The 19,466-nt window shown below is 39.5% G+C and overlaps 1 protein-coding gene across 1 annotated transcript in view; it reads left to right on the forward strand.

Annotated features, from left to right (window-relative positions):
• Positions 1-19,466, forward strand: part of COL4A2 (collagen type IV alpha 2 chain) — a 229,927-nt gene that overhangs the window by 123,897 nt on the left and 86,564 nt on the right. The window contains exons 15-19 of the mRNA XM_039326369.1: positions 4,569-4,631; positions 6,166-6,210; positions 8,489-8,542; positions 9,752-9,818; positions 9,958-10,059. Of these exons, the coding sequence (XP_039182303.1) occupies positions 4,569-4,631; positions 6,166-6,210; positions 8,489-8,542; positions 9,752-9,818; positions 9,958-10,059 (331 nt within the window). The remainder of the gene's footprint in view (positions 1-4,568; positions 4,632-6,165; positions 6,211-8,488; positions 8,543-9,751; positions 9,819-9,957; positions 10,060-19,466) is intronic.

Genomic DNA, 19,466 nt, shown 5'->3' on the forward strand with positions numbered 1-19,466 from the left:
AGTAATACAGATAATCATCACCCTCTAGTGGTCATATGGATTTGTGCAGGCCCAAACTGTTCATCTACTTACAAGGAAATAAATTGGGTGGGGTTGCTGTCTGGTACTTGTTCTAGACCTCTACCTTTTCAGGATATGTGAGCAGATTTTTAAACAAATCAACATTATTTTTACCACATTATTTTTTTTGTACACTTCAGTGACGTTCAGCAGCAATTTCATAAATACGGATTGTGGTAGGGAATTGGTGTTTTCTTAATAGAATGACAAATTCGTATTTAATGGATCATACTGTAAAATTGGAAGGAACCATAGATCAATACAGCCAGCTTAGTACAGGATCCACTGGAGTATCATTCACAGATGGTTATCCAGTCTCTGTCTGAAGGCAGGCTACTGAGTTTGAAATAAAACAGCCTGTTCCACTTCAGGCAGGAAGCTGTCCTGGATGTCTAGCTTGAAATTCTTTCCTTATAATTTTAACCCATTCATTCTGACTCTTCCCTCTGGGGTAACAGGGAACATGTCCACTCACACTGTGGGACAACCTCTCAGATTTACTTAAGGGAGATAATGGCAGGTGATGGGAGTGAGGTCCATAGCATATTAGTGCCTGTTGACTTCAGCATGCCTTCTTTTGGAGTAGACATTGCAAAGAATCTATTGAAAATTCAGAATAGACCTGAATGGGTAAAGATGTATTCCTTTATAGATATTGCAATTAATTCAGCATAAAATAGGACAGAATCATTAAGGAAATTGTACAGTCTAACCTAAAAATATTATTTTAAATAAAAGATTCTTTCTGTGAAATTATCACCATTTCTTTGTAAAGTTTCATGGAACAGTGAAATGATTTCACTATCAACCTATTACAGTCTAACAGTTTCTGTATTGTACACTCAAGCTATGTTATATTTGTGGTGATTTTTTAAAAAATAATGAATAGAATTGAATTGAATTGAATGGGACCTTGGAGATCTTCTAGTCAAGCCCCTGATCAAGCAGGAGAACCTATACCGTTTAAGACAGGTGAATGTCTAGTCTCTTCTTAAAAATCTCCAGTGATGGAGCACTCACGATTTCTGGGGGTAAGCTGTTCCACTGCTTAATTGTCCTCACTGTCAGGAAATTTCTCCTTAATTCCAGGTTGCTTCTCTCTTTGATCAGTTTCCAATCACTGTTTCTTGTCCTGCCATCTGGTGCTTTGGTGAACAACCTGACCCCTCTACCTGTGGCAACCCCACTGCTATCATGTCTCCCCTATTTCTTCTTTTCTCTAGACTAGCCAAATCCAAGTCCTGTAGCTGTTCTTCATATGTTTTAGTTTCCAGGTCTTTGATCATCTTAGTTGCTCTTCTCTGAACTTTTTCCAAACTCTCAACATCTTTTTTGTGATATGGTGACCAAAATTGGCTGCAGTTTTTCAGGTGTGGTCTTACTAGGGTTTGATAAAGTGGTAGTAATACTTCATGTGATCTTGATTCTATGCCTCTGTTTATACAACCCAGGATTGTATTAGCTTTTTGGGCTGCTGCTGCACACTGCTGGCTCATAGTGAAGTGATCGTCCACTAGGATTCCAAGTTACTGTTTTTAAGCCAGGTCTCGACCAGTCTATATTTGTACCTTTGGTTTTTCCTGCCTAAATGTAAGACTTTGCTTTTCTCCACATTGAAACTCATTCTGTTGGATAGGACCCATTGTTCAAGTTTGTTAAGATCTTTTTGGATCCTGAGTTTGTCTTCTGGGGTGTTGGCTGCTCCTGTCAGTTTGGTGTCATCTACAAATTTGATGAGTTTCCCTTCAATTCCCTCATCTAAGTCATTTATGAAGATATTGAAAAGTACTGGGCAATAAGACGGAGCCTAGTGGTACCCCACTGCTTACTTCTCTCCATGTGGATGTAGTACCATTGAGGACTACTCGTTGAGTATAGTTTGTCAGCCAGCTACAGATCCATCTGGTGGTGATGTTGTCTATTCCACCTTTTCCTAGCTTACCAAGGAGTAGGTTGTGGTGCACTTTATCAAGTGCCTTACTGACCTCTAAGTATACTACATCCACTGCATTTCACTGGTCTACTAGTTTAGTCACTTTATTGAAGAATGAAAAAAGATGGTTTGGCATGATTTGTTTTTAACAAACCTCTCCTGGCCACTAGTTATGACTTTGAAATGAAATGATATTGTAGTATCAATTTATTTAATTGTGAATTTTTTTAAAAAAAAAAAGTTTTCTAAGGAACCATGGCTTCTGATACTCTCTTCAGAGCTATGGCATCCTCCATTGTACAACAACAATTACATTATAATTGATGGTGAATGATGATATAATTAGAAGTGTGCTGTCTTTGAGGAAAGACGGAATAAAGAAGAAAAAGCCCTTCCATCTTGTAACAGAAACAGTTATATGAAAAATCAACACACTTTATTATTAATCTTTATTTTTATTTTTTAATTTATTTTTATAAATAAATTCTATTTTTTATTTTTATTTATTTTAAAATTACTTTTTTATTTTTATTTTAACTTAATCTTTCATATTTAACAATAATAATAATTTAAAATTATATTTTAATATAAAATAATTGTATTAAATTTATAATTCAAAATAATTAAAATTATAATATAAAATAATATTTAAAAATAACATTTAATAATAATTTTGATTTAATAAAAATATTTAAATTATTTTAAAATTACTTTGTTTTAATTATTAATTAAATTAATTATTAATTTATTAATTAAAAATCAAGACACTATTATTAATCCTGCACCTGTAGTCATCAAAAAAGAGTAAAATGAGGTGAACATACAAAGAGGAAACCTTTGCGAACAGAAATGACAAACAAATACAAATTATAGAAGAATTGGGGACTGGCAGAGAATTGTTCATAAAAATACTGTGCAACTCTTGTATTATTGTATTTAATTCTACTAACCACAGAAGAGTGCATCAAAGGAACTAAAAAATCTATTTGAGTTGCTTCTCAGAATGTGTTTATTTTCTGAGATCTGGAATTATTTTACTAAAGGTACAGAAAGGTTGATCTTACTGTAAATTCTTCTGATTTGCATTTCTTAGGACAAAACTAGTTATGAAGGACAAACACATATGTTCCAAGCAGATTCTTGCATGTAAAGCATAAAGTGTGTCCATAACTATGCCAAGATGGACACATTGGATTCTCTGGTGTACTTGCAGCCGGATAGCCCTTAAGTTAGCTTCCCTTTTCTCTACCCCACTGACTATTTTATTTCCTACCTGTCCTTCACCATCTTCTCCTCCCTTGTTTTGCTTTCTCTCTTGCCTTTCCCACCCCTTTTCCCCTCCTCTCTCTCTTTCTTCCACTTTCTCCCCACCCTTCCCATCCCTTCTCCTCCAACCTTTTTCCCAAAGAAATCAGGAGACATCTTTGTGCTTTAAGAGAAGTGAATACGGTATTGATGGTCCCTCAATTAAACAACAAAATTTTGTCCATTTTTGGAATACTAAACATCCCCCTTTCTTGACTTGTTTGTTCCAAAAAGTGGTGATGTGTAGAAGCCTCCACTGCCCTCTGTACTATTTTTCTTCTCCCTCCTTAGTGTCTTCTGTTCCTTTTCCTGCAATTATATCTGGAGTTGGATAATTATCTTTGAAAATATCTGTCCAGGCTGTTAAAGCACTACCTACTAGAAATCAAATAAACTGCTGTGTCTTTTTCCTGCTGCTGTAAGAGGGAGCATCTGTAAGTTGGGGAAAAGTAAACTATAGCAGCTTTGAGTGTATTCATTCAATTTGATGTGAAGTTTACATGTATTAAAAAGTTAAAGAGTCATAAATGCATGAAAACATAAAAATCATCTCATAATACTTTTGAATCTTGTAATTGCCCATTTATGGAGGATAGCACAAATATGTGCACCCCTTAAACTGATGGAAAGTCCGCACCTTTGTTTTATCTATACCAAGCTGAATTTAGAAAACAAATACAGCTTATTCCCTTCATATGCTTGAGTGAATCATAAACTTGACTCTATATAAAATGAGAGTCCCTCAGTTCAAACTGGCATTTTATTAATTGCATCCATTCAGTTGCCTTGACAATATTACAGAATCATTTGCCATTAACTTCTTCTGGGTGTTTTTCAACAGCCCCATCAAGCCTACAGCTCTGGGTAGTTCCTTGTCCAAATAATAGTCAGGGCTGTTCCTTCTTAGCTTCTGAGGTTGTCTATATGCTGCCACTTGATGAAACCTTTGTAGAAGCAGTGCACCTGCATTATAGATGCATGTGATATGGGAAAACTCATGCTTAGAAAGTTAGAACTGAAGGAGCTTCTTGGATGAGAAGCAAAATGTTTTCAGAGGAAAAAAAGAAAGAAAGTCCAATTGTCTTTTGGAAAAAAAAAAGCATCTTTGGGATATGCTTAGAAATATTTATGGCTGTCCTGCAAAATGACTATTACTACTAGTTCATGACTATACCCTCTGTATTATTATAATGATCCATGAAGTTGTGTGTTATTGTGTCCTAAATTACATATTATTATGCTTCAATTGTGCAAAAAAAAATTCCCACAGGGTTTTCCTGCACAAAGAGCAGAAAAGGGAGAAGAAGGAATAACTGGCTTTCCAGGACAAAGAGTAAGCATATAACAAAACCAAACATTAATTATGTTTTGCCTAATTATTTCCTTCTATACTGAGAAAATGCAACAGTTTTCAGTGGTATTTCTGGTACAGGTGGTCCTTTTTTAACTACCACAATTGTGACTGGCAACTCAGTTGTTAAGTGAAATAGTCACTGTGTCTGTGCTTATGGTTTTACATTGGACAGTGCCTGATTGTAGTGCCAAATACAGGATGAGAGAGAGAGAGAAAGAGAGAGGGAGGGAGGGAGGGAGGGAGGGAGGGAGAGAGAGGGAGAGAAAGAGAGAAAGAGTGATGCTATCTGGGCATTGGTCACAAAATTATTTTGTCAGCATCATCATAACTACAGAGGTTGCAGTCTGAAGCAGGCACTAAGTAAGGACCACTTACCCTATTCATATTTTGGGTGGGTTTTCTTGCTGTTTTGTACATGTTCTGAGAGTCTGTTCTGAGAGTTCCAAGAATCATATTTATCGTCAGAAAGGAATATCCTCAAGTGAAATTGATAAGGAGCTTTGATTATTTCTCCTTTTCTAGTACTGTGTCTTATTCAAACCACTTAATTTCCTGGGTAAAGGAAGCATTTGTAGCCCAGACCTTTGTTGGAGGCATACTGTAGTCTTCATCATGTGAAACTTAGCCAAGATGTACAGTATTTTAGTGAGTGTTTAAACCTCTGGTAGATGAAAGTGAGGGAGCTGGATGCTGGGAAGTTGAGCAGACAGTGGTCTGAAGAATCAAGATAGTCTTTCTTGGACTTTTTGTGACTAAATGGAAATATTTGTGAGGTTTTCTTGAAAACCATACAATGGTTTGCCATTGTGTCTTCTGGTTTTGTTTATTTATTTGTGAGTGTAAACTCTGTAGTCAGTGCCAGATGTTTGGCGGTAAAAGGTGGAATGGCCAGTTTAAACACTAAAAACTAAGGCATCTGTCATTTCAGTCTCCTTTGTTCATTGCCATAGTCATCAAAAATATCAGACTGATGGTCACTTTTAACTTTTGGGGGCTCATAGATATTTGAAATATATCCCAGTATCCCTCATAATGTAGTTAGAATAAAATAAGCAGATATGATTGATATAACCAATCCTATTTAATGTTCTTTTCTTTTAAAATCTAGTTGGGATAATTTAGCTTAATTCACAGTTGAGTGAAATTGGATCTCCAGTACTGTATACCCAGAAATTCCCATTTTCTGGGTATACACATGTGGGCATAAATATGCATAGGATATATGTACAAAAATTATGTCAAAACGCCCAATGAATTTCCAATATTTTACCTGATAGTGATGGACTAGTTTTTGGTGAGTATAGTCTATTCACATGTAATGTAGCCCACAAAGATACGCATTCAGATGATAGCCAAGAAATATTGGAAAGTTACATTTCATTCTTCATATTATACAATATATGAAATTGGGCCTTTTAAATCTTATTCTTCATAAAGTTTAATTTCAATAAAACCTATTTTAAAGGAATTGATAATAAATATTTCATAACATTCTGTTTGTTAATGTTTATAGGGTTTGCCAGGAATCAATGGTCTAAAAGGAGCTAAAGGGGATGTGGTAAGTATGAAGTCCCAGAATCAGGTTGCTTTTTAGAAAGAAAAATAACCTAAGGCAGTGATGGTGAACCTTTTAGAGACCAAATGCCCAAACTGCAACCCAAAACCCACTTATTTATCATAAAGTGCCAACAGGGCAATTTAACCTGAATACTGAGGTTTTAGTTTAGAAAAAAACAACTCATACATTAACATCTTTTGTCTTAAAAGAAAAACACAATAACAAAGGTTTCAATGATACAAACAACTTTTTATTGAAAGATAAAGGTTTGCATTTGGCATGCTTTTGAACAATTAATGTGATTTTTGCTGTTGTATACACGCTGATAATTTGTCTAACCTTGGCTCATACTTTGTAAGTTTGAGAGCAACACATGCAGCACTCAGTTCATCTGTTAGTCTGTTTCTGGTGTCAGATTTGATATAATTCAAAGCTGCTCACAAGCATAAGATGATCCAAAGTAAGGAAAGCAATCCCAAGTGCTTTCATTGACTTAATATTATTTGGCAGAGAATTCCACACTTTAAGGATTTCATTTTCAGAACTAACTGTGCTGTCTTTTGTCATCCTTGTTTTCGCAGGATTGCTCTCAATAAGAGTGAGGTGCACTTTGGCTCCGTTTTCGCCAGGAAGGAGCTTGGGAAATGGCTTTTTCCTGGTGAAAACAAGCCTCCGAGCCCTGATGCTGGTGGAGTGAGACAGCAGAGGCCAAAGCAGACTCTTTCCCATCTCCCCTCACTTCCCCAAAGCCTCCCTTCACTAACCTCCTTTCCAGCTCTGTTCTCTGCCACCACTGTTCTTCTCTTCTTGTGGGACTATAGATTAAAAAAAAAGTTCAACCAGACTTCCCAACTTTGCGAGATCTTTTTTTTTCGCGAGAAGTTGGAAGTTCAGATTGATCTCTTTTTTTAGTCCCACAAACTTCTTTTGTTGCCATACACACGAAGAGTGGAGTTGAAAAGGAGGTTAGTGAAGGAATGTGGTTGCCCTGGGGTGGGGGTTAGGATTTGGCATTGTGGATGCCCTGGGTGTGGTGGGTGGTAGGGTTTGGCATTGTGGATTGTGGAGTGTTTGTGCTCTGGTGGGGCTATTCAAAATGCAGGGATTCCCTGCTTTTTGAAGCACCCTATGTGACTGCACAGAATGAGCGCTCCGTTTCTCAAGCGCCCCATTCCAGGCATACAGAGCTTGCAGTCTTTTAGCTCTTATAGAGCGCTTCCAAACGTAGCCAGTTCCTGCATTTGGAAGCACTCCATAGGTGTGGAAATAATTTTTTATCCCAACGGAGATCTGACAGAAGGCTCTGTTTCTCAAGCGCCCCATTTTTTTTATCCCAATGGACATCTGGCAGAAGACTCAGTTTCTCAAGCGCCCCATTCCAGGCATAGTGCAAGTTCTGTATGCCTGGAATGGGGCGCTTGAGAAATGGAGCCTTCTGTCAGATCTCCATTGAGATAAAAAAATATTTTGGCACCTATGGAGCACTTCCAAATGCAGGGATTGGCTATGTTTGAAAGCACTCTATAGGAGCTAAAAGACTTTATCTCAACAAAGATCTAGCAAAGACTGCAAGCTTTTGGGCTAAGTTTTCACAGAAAAAAGCCATTTCTCAAGCCCCCTTCCTAGCAAAAACTAGCCTCCAGAATGAGCATGCCTCGCTCTTCTTAAGAGCAATCCTGTGAAAACTTAGCCAAAGAGCGAGGCGTGCATACCCACAGAGAGGGCTCTGAGTGCCCCCTCTGGCACGTGTGCCATAGGTTCGCCACCACTGACCTAAGGACATTTTAAAAGGAAAATCACCTCTTTCTCCTTATATTCACCCTGAACTGAGAAATGCCTCTTACAAAGAGAACTGATGGAAAAAAGGAAGATCAGCCCCAAATGAGTAGCAAATAAGATCAGTAAAAAGACTAGTATCAGAGGAGGCATATCCAAAAAAGACAACAAAAGCAGCTAACAAATAGAGGGAGGAGGGATCACATAGTAAATTGAGATTAGAGTTTTTTTAAAAATAGTAAGTCTTACCAAACAAAAGAATGAAGAAAAAAAGTATGTTGAGCTTACTTTTCAATTTCATCAGTTATTTTAAAGTAGGGATAGGGGTAGTATATTCCCTGGACCAACTATGTCTTCATCTCACCAAGCCCACCTACCTGGCCCTACTCAGTTTTGGCTCTGAGCACTCTCATTGATGTAATGCAGATTAAGGAACTGATGAAGCAGGCATGTGGAATTCAGTGAAAAGAAATCTTGCCATTCTTTTCAATGTTTGTTTCAGGGTATGCCAGGAAATTATGGAATCCAGGGCATTCCTGGCCAGAAAGGAATGAAGGTAATTATTCATTTGTTCAACATTATAGTTAAACCATCAGTTAATTACAAATCATTATAGGCAGGTTACAAAAAATATATAAAACAATACAATTGTTTGGTTTCCATATACAAAAACCTTACTGACTGAGATAAATTATTTATACAGACTGATCCATTTCAAGTTGAAGTTGTTTGTTTAATATCACCCCAAGCATCATTTGCACAAAATCTAAGCTTGCCATTTTACAATTTCCCCTTGGGTGGTTGCCCCACTCCATGCTTCCTTCCTTGTAATATGCCAGCCATTGTCCTCTTTCACACATACAAGAAAGGATTATCCACATCTGTTGCTAGTTTTCTTTGCTCTTACTGGCAATAGTGGCCTTCAGCCGGGCATGTGAATGATTGTCTGCTGAGAGTTACAAAGCAATTATTATTCAAGGTCAAATCAATTGAACAGCATAAGATATGGCAAAATGCCAAATGTCCTGGTTGTCCATGCTTGAAAGTCTGAACAGACCCTGAATAAGTGTGTTGGGTATGAAGGCTCATTAAATACACACATGAGTATGCCAGAATATCTGGTGTAGGAGTTACCCAATGATAAGATGGGTGGTCAATAAGTTTAATAAATAAATAAAGTATTATTTGCTTAATATTATGTATGCTCTTGTGTTTTTCCTCACTCCCATTTTTAGCCTTTCTTCAAGCATTTTTGCTTAATTTGATTGTGCTTTCTATTTCCTCCTTTATGGCCTTGCTTGCAAAAAATACATATTTATTATTAAGGAAAGGACTTAATGGAAGGACTTAAATAATGGCCAATTGCAGCTGTTGTTTCTCTACTTATAAACTAAGATTTGTAAGACTAAAACCTGGATAATGTTGGAGTGGCCAAGCAAGAAGGAATTGGCAAAATTGCCATGCCAATGAACCATTCTGCCAAAAATGAGTTGGGAACGGTTGTCATTGTGATGATGGGTGAAGATAAGAAACTGGTAAAGCAGTGTAATATAAGTAGTGATCATTTATTAGGGGGTATTTTAGTTATGAAGAGTAAAAAATAAAGAAATATTACAGTAACTGATAAGAACAAAATGCAGTCTTAGGGAAATTACTGGGTCTGTGGCAGTGAAGGTTCTTCATGCCTTACTTTCTCATTGATAATGAAATTATTTGATTTTCAAGTATGTACTAAATTGACTTAACTAAATTTGGATTTCTATAGGGTGAATCTGGGGATAAAGGAATTCGAGGGCCACCAGGTCACGCACAACATCCCACCCTTATAAAAGGTGCTGCTTTTACAGCTTTTGAATATTGTTATGTGTCTTAGCAGTTGTTTGAGAAAGTGTTAAAATATTTTAATGTCAGATAAACTGGAGTTATCCTTATGTGGCTGAGGTTTAAACTATAAATTTGTGGGTTTTCCAGGTGTACCTGGTGACCGGGGACTGGATGGCATTCCAGGGCCTGAGGGAGAGAGAGGAGCCAAAGGCAGTCCTGGCCCACCTGGTACCGAAGGATCATTTGATGGTAATTTTCTACCCCTTTGATATAGCGCATTGATTCTGGAGAAATATATTCACTTTTCTCCAGTATATAATAAATGAGCTTTTCTTTGTAATGTCATTATAATTGCTTCTTTCAGATTCCTAAATCCTAATATGGCTTGGCTGATTTCCTTGGATCTCTGCAGCTGTTTATACTATCCAGGCATATTTTCATAACAAATGCTTCTTTTTCACTGCTTTGAATAGATTGTATGTGGACTGTGCTGTTTTGAAGATAAAGATTAGTTAGAGTAATCAGAGGTCTTGGTGAGAACCCACTAAGCCTTCAGCTCTTGTAGCTCTTTTCAGCAGTGCGACTCTACCATCATCTTCACCATCCATAATGTTAAAGTTTAATGTATGAAATCTGTGACAGAGGGTTCTTCAACATGCTGGGGATGGGGGAAAAAGGGGAATCCAACTTGAGCAATTCTTAGTTTTATAACTATAATGAAATAAGATTTATTTACAAGAAATATTTTAAAGAGATAGTTGAAGCCTAATGTTTAATTAGCAATATCCTGTAAGAAAGTGAGTCAGCAATCGTGTACCTTCCGGCGCCACAATGTCCATCATTCTGTCTATTGCTCTGGCCATCAGCTCTCTCTGGTTACTTGCACGTGTGCCTCTGCTCCCCCCATCTCAGTTTGCCTTTGCCGCTGTGTGGCACATCTGCCCCCCCCCCCCGTCACTGGCTCTCTAACTCGCCTGGATCAGCTCACCTCTGCCATTACCTGGCAGATCACCTAGCCCCCCCCCCCCGCCTTGCCTATGGCTTGTTTCCTTGACTGACATGGTCAGACTCTGCCACCTCTTGGTTTGTCCAGTCTGGAAACAAAAGCCTCAGATTAGCAATCTCTTAGACGAAAACAGACAGTTGAAGAAGGGACAGTAAATATATCCTTTATCTCCTGCTACCCTTTGTGGTCAAAAATTCATGAGGTACTAAAAAGCCATTACCATTGAATTTGCACTTATAATACAACTCATAATAAGATCTGTATCTTTAATCTAAGTGGTTCACTTCAAATATTTAAAGACTTTTATGTGTATCTGATTTTTTAAACAACTTTTAGCAACACTAACAGAACAACAGAGTTGGAAGGGATCTTAGAGATCTTCTAGTCCAACCCCCTTCTCAAGCAGGAGATCCTACACCATTTCGTAAAAATGATGGTTCAATCTCTTTTAAAAGCCTCCAGTGATGGAGCACTCACAACTTCTGAAGGCAAGCTGAGAACAGTGATTACATTAAGTGGTGTGGAGACACTCCTTTGAAGGACTGGTATTTCTAAGCTTTAGATACTGTAAAAATCTGGTATCACTGGACAACAAAATTTTGCTTCCTGAAGACTTTTGGGTGTATCTTATAGATTTTGGTTGCTAAACCTTAATCTATCATGTACCGCTTTATAGAAAACTTCTGTTTTTGCAATTTCTTATGTATATTTTAAGTTAACTAATTTCCGCTTGCATTATAAGATGCTTCGTGTAGCTCATGCATGTCCAGACATGTACTCAGGGCATATTGCACAATATCTGTGAAACTGGTACAGTTTGCACCTGCCTAGGCATGCTTAGGCTGTATGGATGCTGCCTGGAAAGTCTATTAAAGCAACTCGCATGCACAGATGCTATTCATTTTGTTGGTATCAATTTCCATGAATTTTGATGTAATTGTTTCAAGGCATAACATGTAATTTACATAACAAGTAAACCAATTACAAACTTGCTATAAGATGACAGCATAAATATCTCATCAATGTTGGAACAGCCTTGATATATTCCACTATATTTGTTGGTGAATATGAGCTTAAGCCTCAAAGACGCACCCTGACTACGCTTGTTAAGAAAGCATAGGAACTGTACTTTGGTTGTAAGATTGGTGACCAAGATAAAGCCTGGGTTCCTCACATTTGTTGTACAAAAATGTGCTGTTGATCTTAGAACTTGGCTCAGGGGAACTCAGAAGTTAATGCTGTTTGCTGTTTCAAGCATATAGTGAGAACAGAATGATCCTGTGACAACTATTTCTGTCTGACTAATGTTGCTGGTTTCTCTGCTAAAATATGAAATCAATTAAATATCCCAATCTGCCTTCAGCCATGAGACCAGTGTCACACGAAAGCAATATTTCAGTACTGAAGCCACCAGAGAAATGGAACTTAGATGAAAAAGACAAAGATGCTGCAGTGTACCAGCCAGGCATGGACAGTGACCCTGATCCAGATTTTGAATTGTGTATGTCTGGTGAGCCACATCTCATAACACAGTCAGAATTAAATGATCTGATCAGGGACTTAGGACTGTCAAAATCAAAAGCAGAACTACTGAGTTCAAGACTACAAGAATGGTGTTTGATATCAATAGGTAAGAAAATTTATGTCTTTTAAAGCTACCAAGATGATTTAACAAATTTTTAGCACAGGTTGACAGCCTCATTTTCTGTACTGACATTGACAGTTTGTTCCCAACTTTGGATTGTGAGCATGACTACTAGAGTGGTGTCTGTTTATTGATTCATCAGTGTTAAGCCTCAAGGCTATCATCTTACACAATGGCCATTTATATCCTTCACTATGCTGCGCACATGAAAGAAGCATAGAAAAATATGGAACTGTTATGAAGTACATCCAGTACAACTGGAATATCAATGGTGATCTAAAAGTAGTGGCTCTGCTGCTTGAAATGCAGCTCGGATATACCAAGTATCTTTGTTTCGTATACAAATGAGGCAGCTGTACAAGAGAGTCACATTACATTAAAAAGAAATGGTAATTCTGAAAGAATTTGGTTCCAAGAGGGAAAGATGTAGCACATGAACCACTTGTTGACCTGACAAATATATTTTTGTCTCCTTCATACATTAAAATCAGACTGATGAAAAATTTTCTGAAGGTTTTTGATATTTGAGATAAATATTTCCAAGAATAACTGATGCTAAAATTAAGGAAAGCTTTTTTGTTGGTACATTGAGCAGTTCACATATCAGTTAGTGGAGCCAGGAAAATCATCTGGAAAGCATTCAGGGATATCAGTGAAAATTTTCTGAACCAAATTACAATCAGCTGATTGACAAATTTCTTACAGCATACGAAACCATGAAGTAAAGGGGAAAAAAGGACCATGAAGAAAAAAGGTATATGTTGGTGATAGGAGACTTCTTAAAGGAACAGAATGGGTAATTTGTAGAAGAGATTAATTATAAAGGATAGTATGTTGTCTCCCAGGTTCAAAGATCAAATATGTGACAAGCTTACCAAAATAAGCTCACTGATTATTATCCTTTTCTTCTTTCATTTGGGAAGAATGATACAACAAAAACCTGAAAACAATATCAAGGGACTATGAGCAGTTAGGCTGGAAAGCCAAAGCGATAGGAGCACAGGTGGTGTTCTTCTGCATTTCTGAAAGAAAGTCAACATCCAATGAGGGAACAGGATTCTAGAAGTAAATCACGGCTCAAGGGATGGTGCCATTGAGAGAACTTTGGATTCCTAGACCATGGTTTACATTAGTTACAGGAAGGTCTCACAAAATAGCAAAAATGTTTAAAAACATGTCAGATAGATGTTGGAAATGTAAACACAAGTCAGGTACTTATTACCATGTTTGGTGGACATGTGCCAAAGCAAAGAGTTATTGGGAAAAAAATGCATACGTAGCTAGAAAAGATGTTGGGAAAAGATGTAGATTTTAAATCTGAACTTTTTTTAATTAGGTATAATGCCAGAAAAGACTGGTAAACAAAGCATATATTTGATTTTACATGTAATAACAGCGGTAAGAATTATATTCGCACAATATTGGAAAAATGAAGGAATACCATCAGATGAAGAAATAATTAAAAAAATACTAGAATGTGCAGAGATGGACAGACTGACTTTGATGTTGAAAAAAAAGAAGAAACAGAATATTATCAAACTTGGGACTTATTTTATCAATGGCTAGAGAAAAGAATAAAGGATTAGGAATTAAGTCTTTATTAATGAATGTAAAACTTAGACAACATGTTTATTGAACAAGTACTATTGAATGCATCAAAAATCAATAAAAATCTTATTTAAAAAAGGGAAGAGCTCACAAGAACTGGGAAGAATGTTTAGAAAACAATTGATTCGGCTTATCCAAAGACCTTTAAACTAAAATTGGAAGGAAATGGAGATCATCTTTAGGGTCTAACTCCAAGCATAAACTCCAAGTCAGTCAATCAGACAATGAAGAAGGGAGTGATGAGAAGAAAGGAGAACTCAGGTATAAAACAGGAGATAAGGGAAGCAAATACAAGATCAGTCAAAAAGGAATGAGCTGATTATATACTAATGTTCAAAGTATGAGGAATAAACAAGGTGAACTTTTGAAGTCTTAGTACAAGAGGGCAGGTACAATATTGTTGCCATTATTGAAAGTTGAAGAGATGGAACACATGATTAGAATGTACTGCTAGAAGGATATAAATAGTTCAAAAGAAATAGATCTAACAAAAGAGGAGGTGGAGTTTCATTGTAAATTAAGGAATCACTGCACCTCTTCAGAAATGCACTGCACTAAAGATGAAAGCCTTCTTGAATGCATTTGGGTTAATATAAAAGGGAAAAAAAGAATACTGTCATAGATGTATACTACAGGCCACCCAACCAAGCACAGGAAACAAATGTGTCAACGCTGCTAACATTGGATGTTCTTGCTCTGACAAAATATGCAGAGCTGTATGGTATTTTTAGAGTTAACTCAGATGATGCTGGGAGGGGAGGAGAAAGAATGTATATGGGTAATTATATTAGATAAAATCCCAACTGCAAACAGAAGAGAACCTTTGGCTTTCAAACTGATAGGAGAACGTGATTTATGACAGCAAATTAAGGGAGGGAACATGCTGGCAAAATATGTGCTCAGCTCAGGGGAGGAGAATTTAGATCTTAGCATCCCTCATTCATGCTGTGCTGACATTTTGTTACATGAATAAAAGACTTTTTAGGATAAACAATGCCTGGAAGTTCTTTGAAGTGTTTCATTAGTCGGAACCATGACATCATGCTAAGATCTCAATCCTTTTCAAATGACCTGGGGTCCTGAACTCCAACCGCTGTCTCTAGGCTTGAGAGGAGCTGGTAAAGATTCAGGAGGAAAATCTATCACAGGAAAAGGGAGTTTACTTGAAGATGGCAGCTGCTGATACCCCAGAGGGGGAAGCAACAGACAGCATGCTGTGCGAAGATGAATTTTGGCAGACAAATGGCTGGCAGACAAATACAGATCAGTGGAGAGCTACCAGGTCACCTGCCACTGAAGATTCAGGTGAGTCACTGGAAAGATTTAAAAAGCTAGAGGTGAGAAGAGAAATCAACTCCTGCAGAGAGAAGCCTACAGCCCCTAGCAGATCAGACAGCCTTTCAGACCTTGTCTTCCCCTGCCAGGGACTCCAGGCCTGAAGAGAGAGGGAATCCCAGTCTGAGGCCTCTGCAGCAAAGGGGAGTTTGGCATCCCCCACAGGTACATGGCCAGCAGCATCTGAGCTTGCCACAGCTAATAGAGGCCTTGCAACAGTTTGGGGTGGTGCAGAAGCCATGAGATCAGCAGCTGGTGGGAGGACGACCACAGCAAGCAGATTGGTCACTGTCCCCGAATGTACAGCAACTGCTGAGAGGCTTACAGCAACAGGGGGCATGGCCACAGCCCCTGAACATCCACCCCATGGGCATGAACCAGCAACCAAGATGGGGCTAGCAGCAACAGCCCCAGTGGGGACCCCAACAGGCTATAATTGCACCCCCTTTCAGAGTAACCTTCGATGGGGACCCAGAGAAGCTGATTTTCTTCCTCAACCAAGCGCGCTCTCATTTGAACTGCTGGGCTTATCTCTACCCAAACCCAGGCACCATGGTCGATGTAATAGTGTCCAGCCTAGAGGGAGAAGCATCCAAATGGCAGAACAATTTATATAATGAGCAAGTCCCCGAATTGGAGGACCCCCACCTCTTCCTCCTATGGCTGAGAGAAAGATTTGAGGACCCATCCATTGGTCTCAAAGCAGGAAAACAAATCCACAAAATAAAACAAGCCGGCAGGCCTGCCCTGGAGTACGTGCGAGAATTTCACAAGAGAGCAGATTGAATAGAGAGGTGGCCTGAATAATCCCTAATCCATCACTTCATTGAGGGATTAGATGATCACCTCTCTCAAGCCTGCATCTATTGAGCAGTACCTGATCAACTGCAAGAATGGTACCAGGCAGCGATGAAGCTAGATGTTCAGCTCGCCCGCTATAAGAAGCCTCCCCCACTTGAATCCAAACAGCAGCCAGAGCAACCCGAACAGCAATCACCCCCATGAAAACCTCCAACTACTGCAATGGCTGAGAGACCCAGGCCACCTACAGGCCCATCAATTAAGTATTTCCAGGGTGGACAGGAGGGACATCGAGCAGCAAACTGTCCAGTCCTCTACCCCCGACTACAGAGCAGACCGGAACCAGCGGCAAGAAGGAAACCTGCCCAGCAGCTGACGAGAAAGAAATCCAACCGGGTCATACAGGAACCTGTTGCCCTGATAACACCCCACACACAGGAGGATACCGAGACTCTGGGTGGACCCACCCCTGCTCTACCCTCCTTTGACAGCGATGACGAAGGAGAGAACGACCCGAGGGTGAGTCGACACGTCCCACCTTTTTCACTGGCCGCCAAATTTATAATCCCTAAGTCAGGGACACAAATAGACTTAAACATGCTAATCAGTTCTGGATGCTCCCGTTGCATCATTAGGTTGCTGTTTGCCATGAAATTGGGTATATTGGCAAAACTGCTCTCCAAGCCTGTGAGGTTTGAGCAAGCTGATGGCTCCCTGGTGGGAGGGACTCTTGTCACGCAATTGACTGAGCCCCTACACCTAGAAATAGTGAGCACTGGGAGTTTATTCACTTCTTAGTAGCTCCAAAAATGACTGAGACTGTGATCCTTGGGCTAGCCTGGTTGGACAAATGGAAGCCGTTTATCTGGTGGGAGAAAGGAATGAGAACTGTGAGACTACATATAGGGCCTAAACCTCCCACTGATTCAACCGACGTTGCGGGACACCTTAGGCCATCCAATGAGCAAGTGCACATGGCTGCCTCACCACCACCAGGCAAACTACTCATCCCCAGCGAATACCTTGACCTAGTGGAGGCATTTAGTGAAAAAGAATGAGATGCCCTGCCCCCTCACAGACTCAATGACTGCTCTATCGAACTGGTACCAGGAGCCAAACTCCCACGCCCGAGAATGTACTCTATGTCCCCCCTTGAAATGGAGGAGATGCAGTAATACGCGAACAAAAACCTAGCGAGGAGGTTCATTGAACGGGCCAAATCTACCATGGGAGCCCCTGTGTTGTTCAAAGAAAAAAAGATGAGTCTCTTCATCTCTGTGTAGACTATAAGGGTCTCAATGCTGTGAGTGTGGAAAACAAATACCCCCTCCCCCTCCTAAAGAACTTATTAACCTATTTGGCTAAGGGGTGTGTCTTCACTAAATTAGTCCTGAGAGAGGCATATTACTGGGTGAGAATAAAGCAGGGAGACGAGTGGAAAACTGCCTTCAACTGCTCCATGGTGAGCTATCAATTCAAAGTCATGTCATTTGGACTACTGGGGGCCCCAGCCATATTCATGCAGTTGATTAATGAGGTCCTACATGATCACTTGTACAAAGGGGTTTTGGTGTATCTTGATGATATCCTGATATTCAGCACGAATATGACTGATCACATAAAGCTGGTGAGAGAAGTGTTAAAGAAACTATTGAATACCAAGTTTTATGCCAAATTATCAAAATGTGAATTTCATCAGACCCAATTAGATTATCTTGGCTACAGAATTCCCAATGAGGGCATTGAAATGGATCCAGCCAAGGTGAAAGCTATAATCAAATGGCAGCCCCAAAAAACTTGCAAACAACTCCAGAGCTTTCTAGGTTTTGCCAACTTGTATCATCAATTCATCCCCTCTTTTGCTGAGATTGCCCTACCCCTTACAGAACTACTCAAAACAGGCAAGAGAGGAGAGAAGCCGCGACTGGGCCATCCACTAGCATGGACGATGGGCTATCAAACAGCTTTTGAGAATTTAAAGACTCTACTTGCTGCTGAACTGGTCCTAAAGCACCCCTGCCCAGGGGAGCCCTTTGTAATTCAAGCTGATGCCAGCAATGTGGCAGTTGGAGCTGTATTGCTGCAAAAGAACAAAAGTGGGGTCCTGCAACCCTGTGCCTACACCTGTAAAAAATTTACTGAAAGCGAGCAGAGATGGGCAATCTGGGAGAAAGAGGCTTTCATGATTAGGTGGGGGCTGTTGAACTGGCGACACTATCTAGAAGGGAGCAAGGTGCCTTTTGAAGTATGGATAGATCACAAAAACCTAGAGGCACTGAAAACTCCCCGCAAATTGTCCCCAAAGCAAGTACGGTGGGCACAGTACTTTAACTGTTTCAACTTCACTCTAAAGTACATACCAGGAGGAAAAAACTTCCTAGCTGATGCGCTATTGAGATTGCCCCAGTACAAAAGCGAATGCAAAGAGGTTAATGAGGCAATTATCTCCAGTCCTCAAACTGCCGCTCAACTCACACCACGCAGAGTCCCTAATCCTGGCGACCTTGGGGTGAAGAAAATCAAACAAGAGTTCCTCACTGATCAATGGTTCAAATCTCCCTAATGTGCAGTTATAGCATGGCCTACAAAGGGGGGAAACTATATTTGCCTGAAGCCCTCCATCTTAATGCTCTCAAACACAGCCATTATGTAAAACATTCTGGACCCTTTGGATATTTAAAAACTCTACACCTCAACCGTCAGCAATTTTGGTGGCCGGGGCTCAAACAGGATGTGGAAAACTATGTAAAAAGTTGTACTGTATGTGCCACAATGAAAAGAATCCCAGGGAAAACCCCTGGGTTACTGCAGCCGGTGGCAGACCCTTCTCAGCCATGGGAAGAAATAGCTATGGACTTTATAGCAGACCTACCTGAAAGTAGAAGAAATACTGTCATATGGACTGTGATAGACCTGCTCTCGAAGCAGGCTCATTTCATTGCCTGCAAAAGACTCCCATCTACCCAACAACTGACCAAATTGTTCCTGAAAAAATTAGGGGCAAATAATTTCGGACAGGGGGGGGGTGCAGTTCACAGTGAAGTTTTGGAGGAGTTTTCTTAAATTAATTGGATCATCTCAAGGCTTATCATCTGCTTTTCATCCGGCCACCAATGGGGCTGCAGAATCCGCTAACAAAATGGTGGAGCAATATCTCAGATGCTATGTTTCCTACCAACGGACAAACTGGACTGAAAAGAATCCCAGGGAAAACCGTCGGATTACTGCAGCTGGTGGCAGACTGACCTCCTCCCTTTCTCG

This window comes from Crotalus tigris, unplaced genomic scaffold, assembly GCF_016545835.1.
Source record: "Crotalus tigris isolate CLP2741 ecotype Arizona unplaced genomic scaffold, ASM1654583v1 scf7180000024340.7048381, whole genome shotgun sequence".
Classification (NCBI taxonomy): Eukaryota; Metazoa; Chordata; class Lepidosauria; order Squamata; family Viperidae; genus Crotalus; species Crotalus tigris.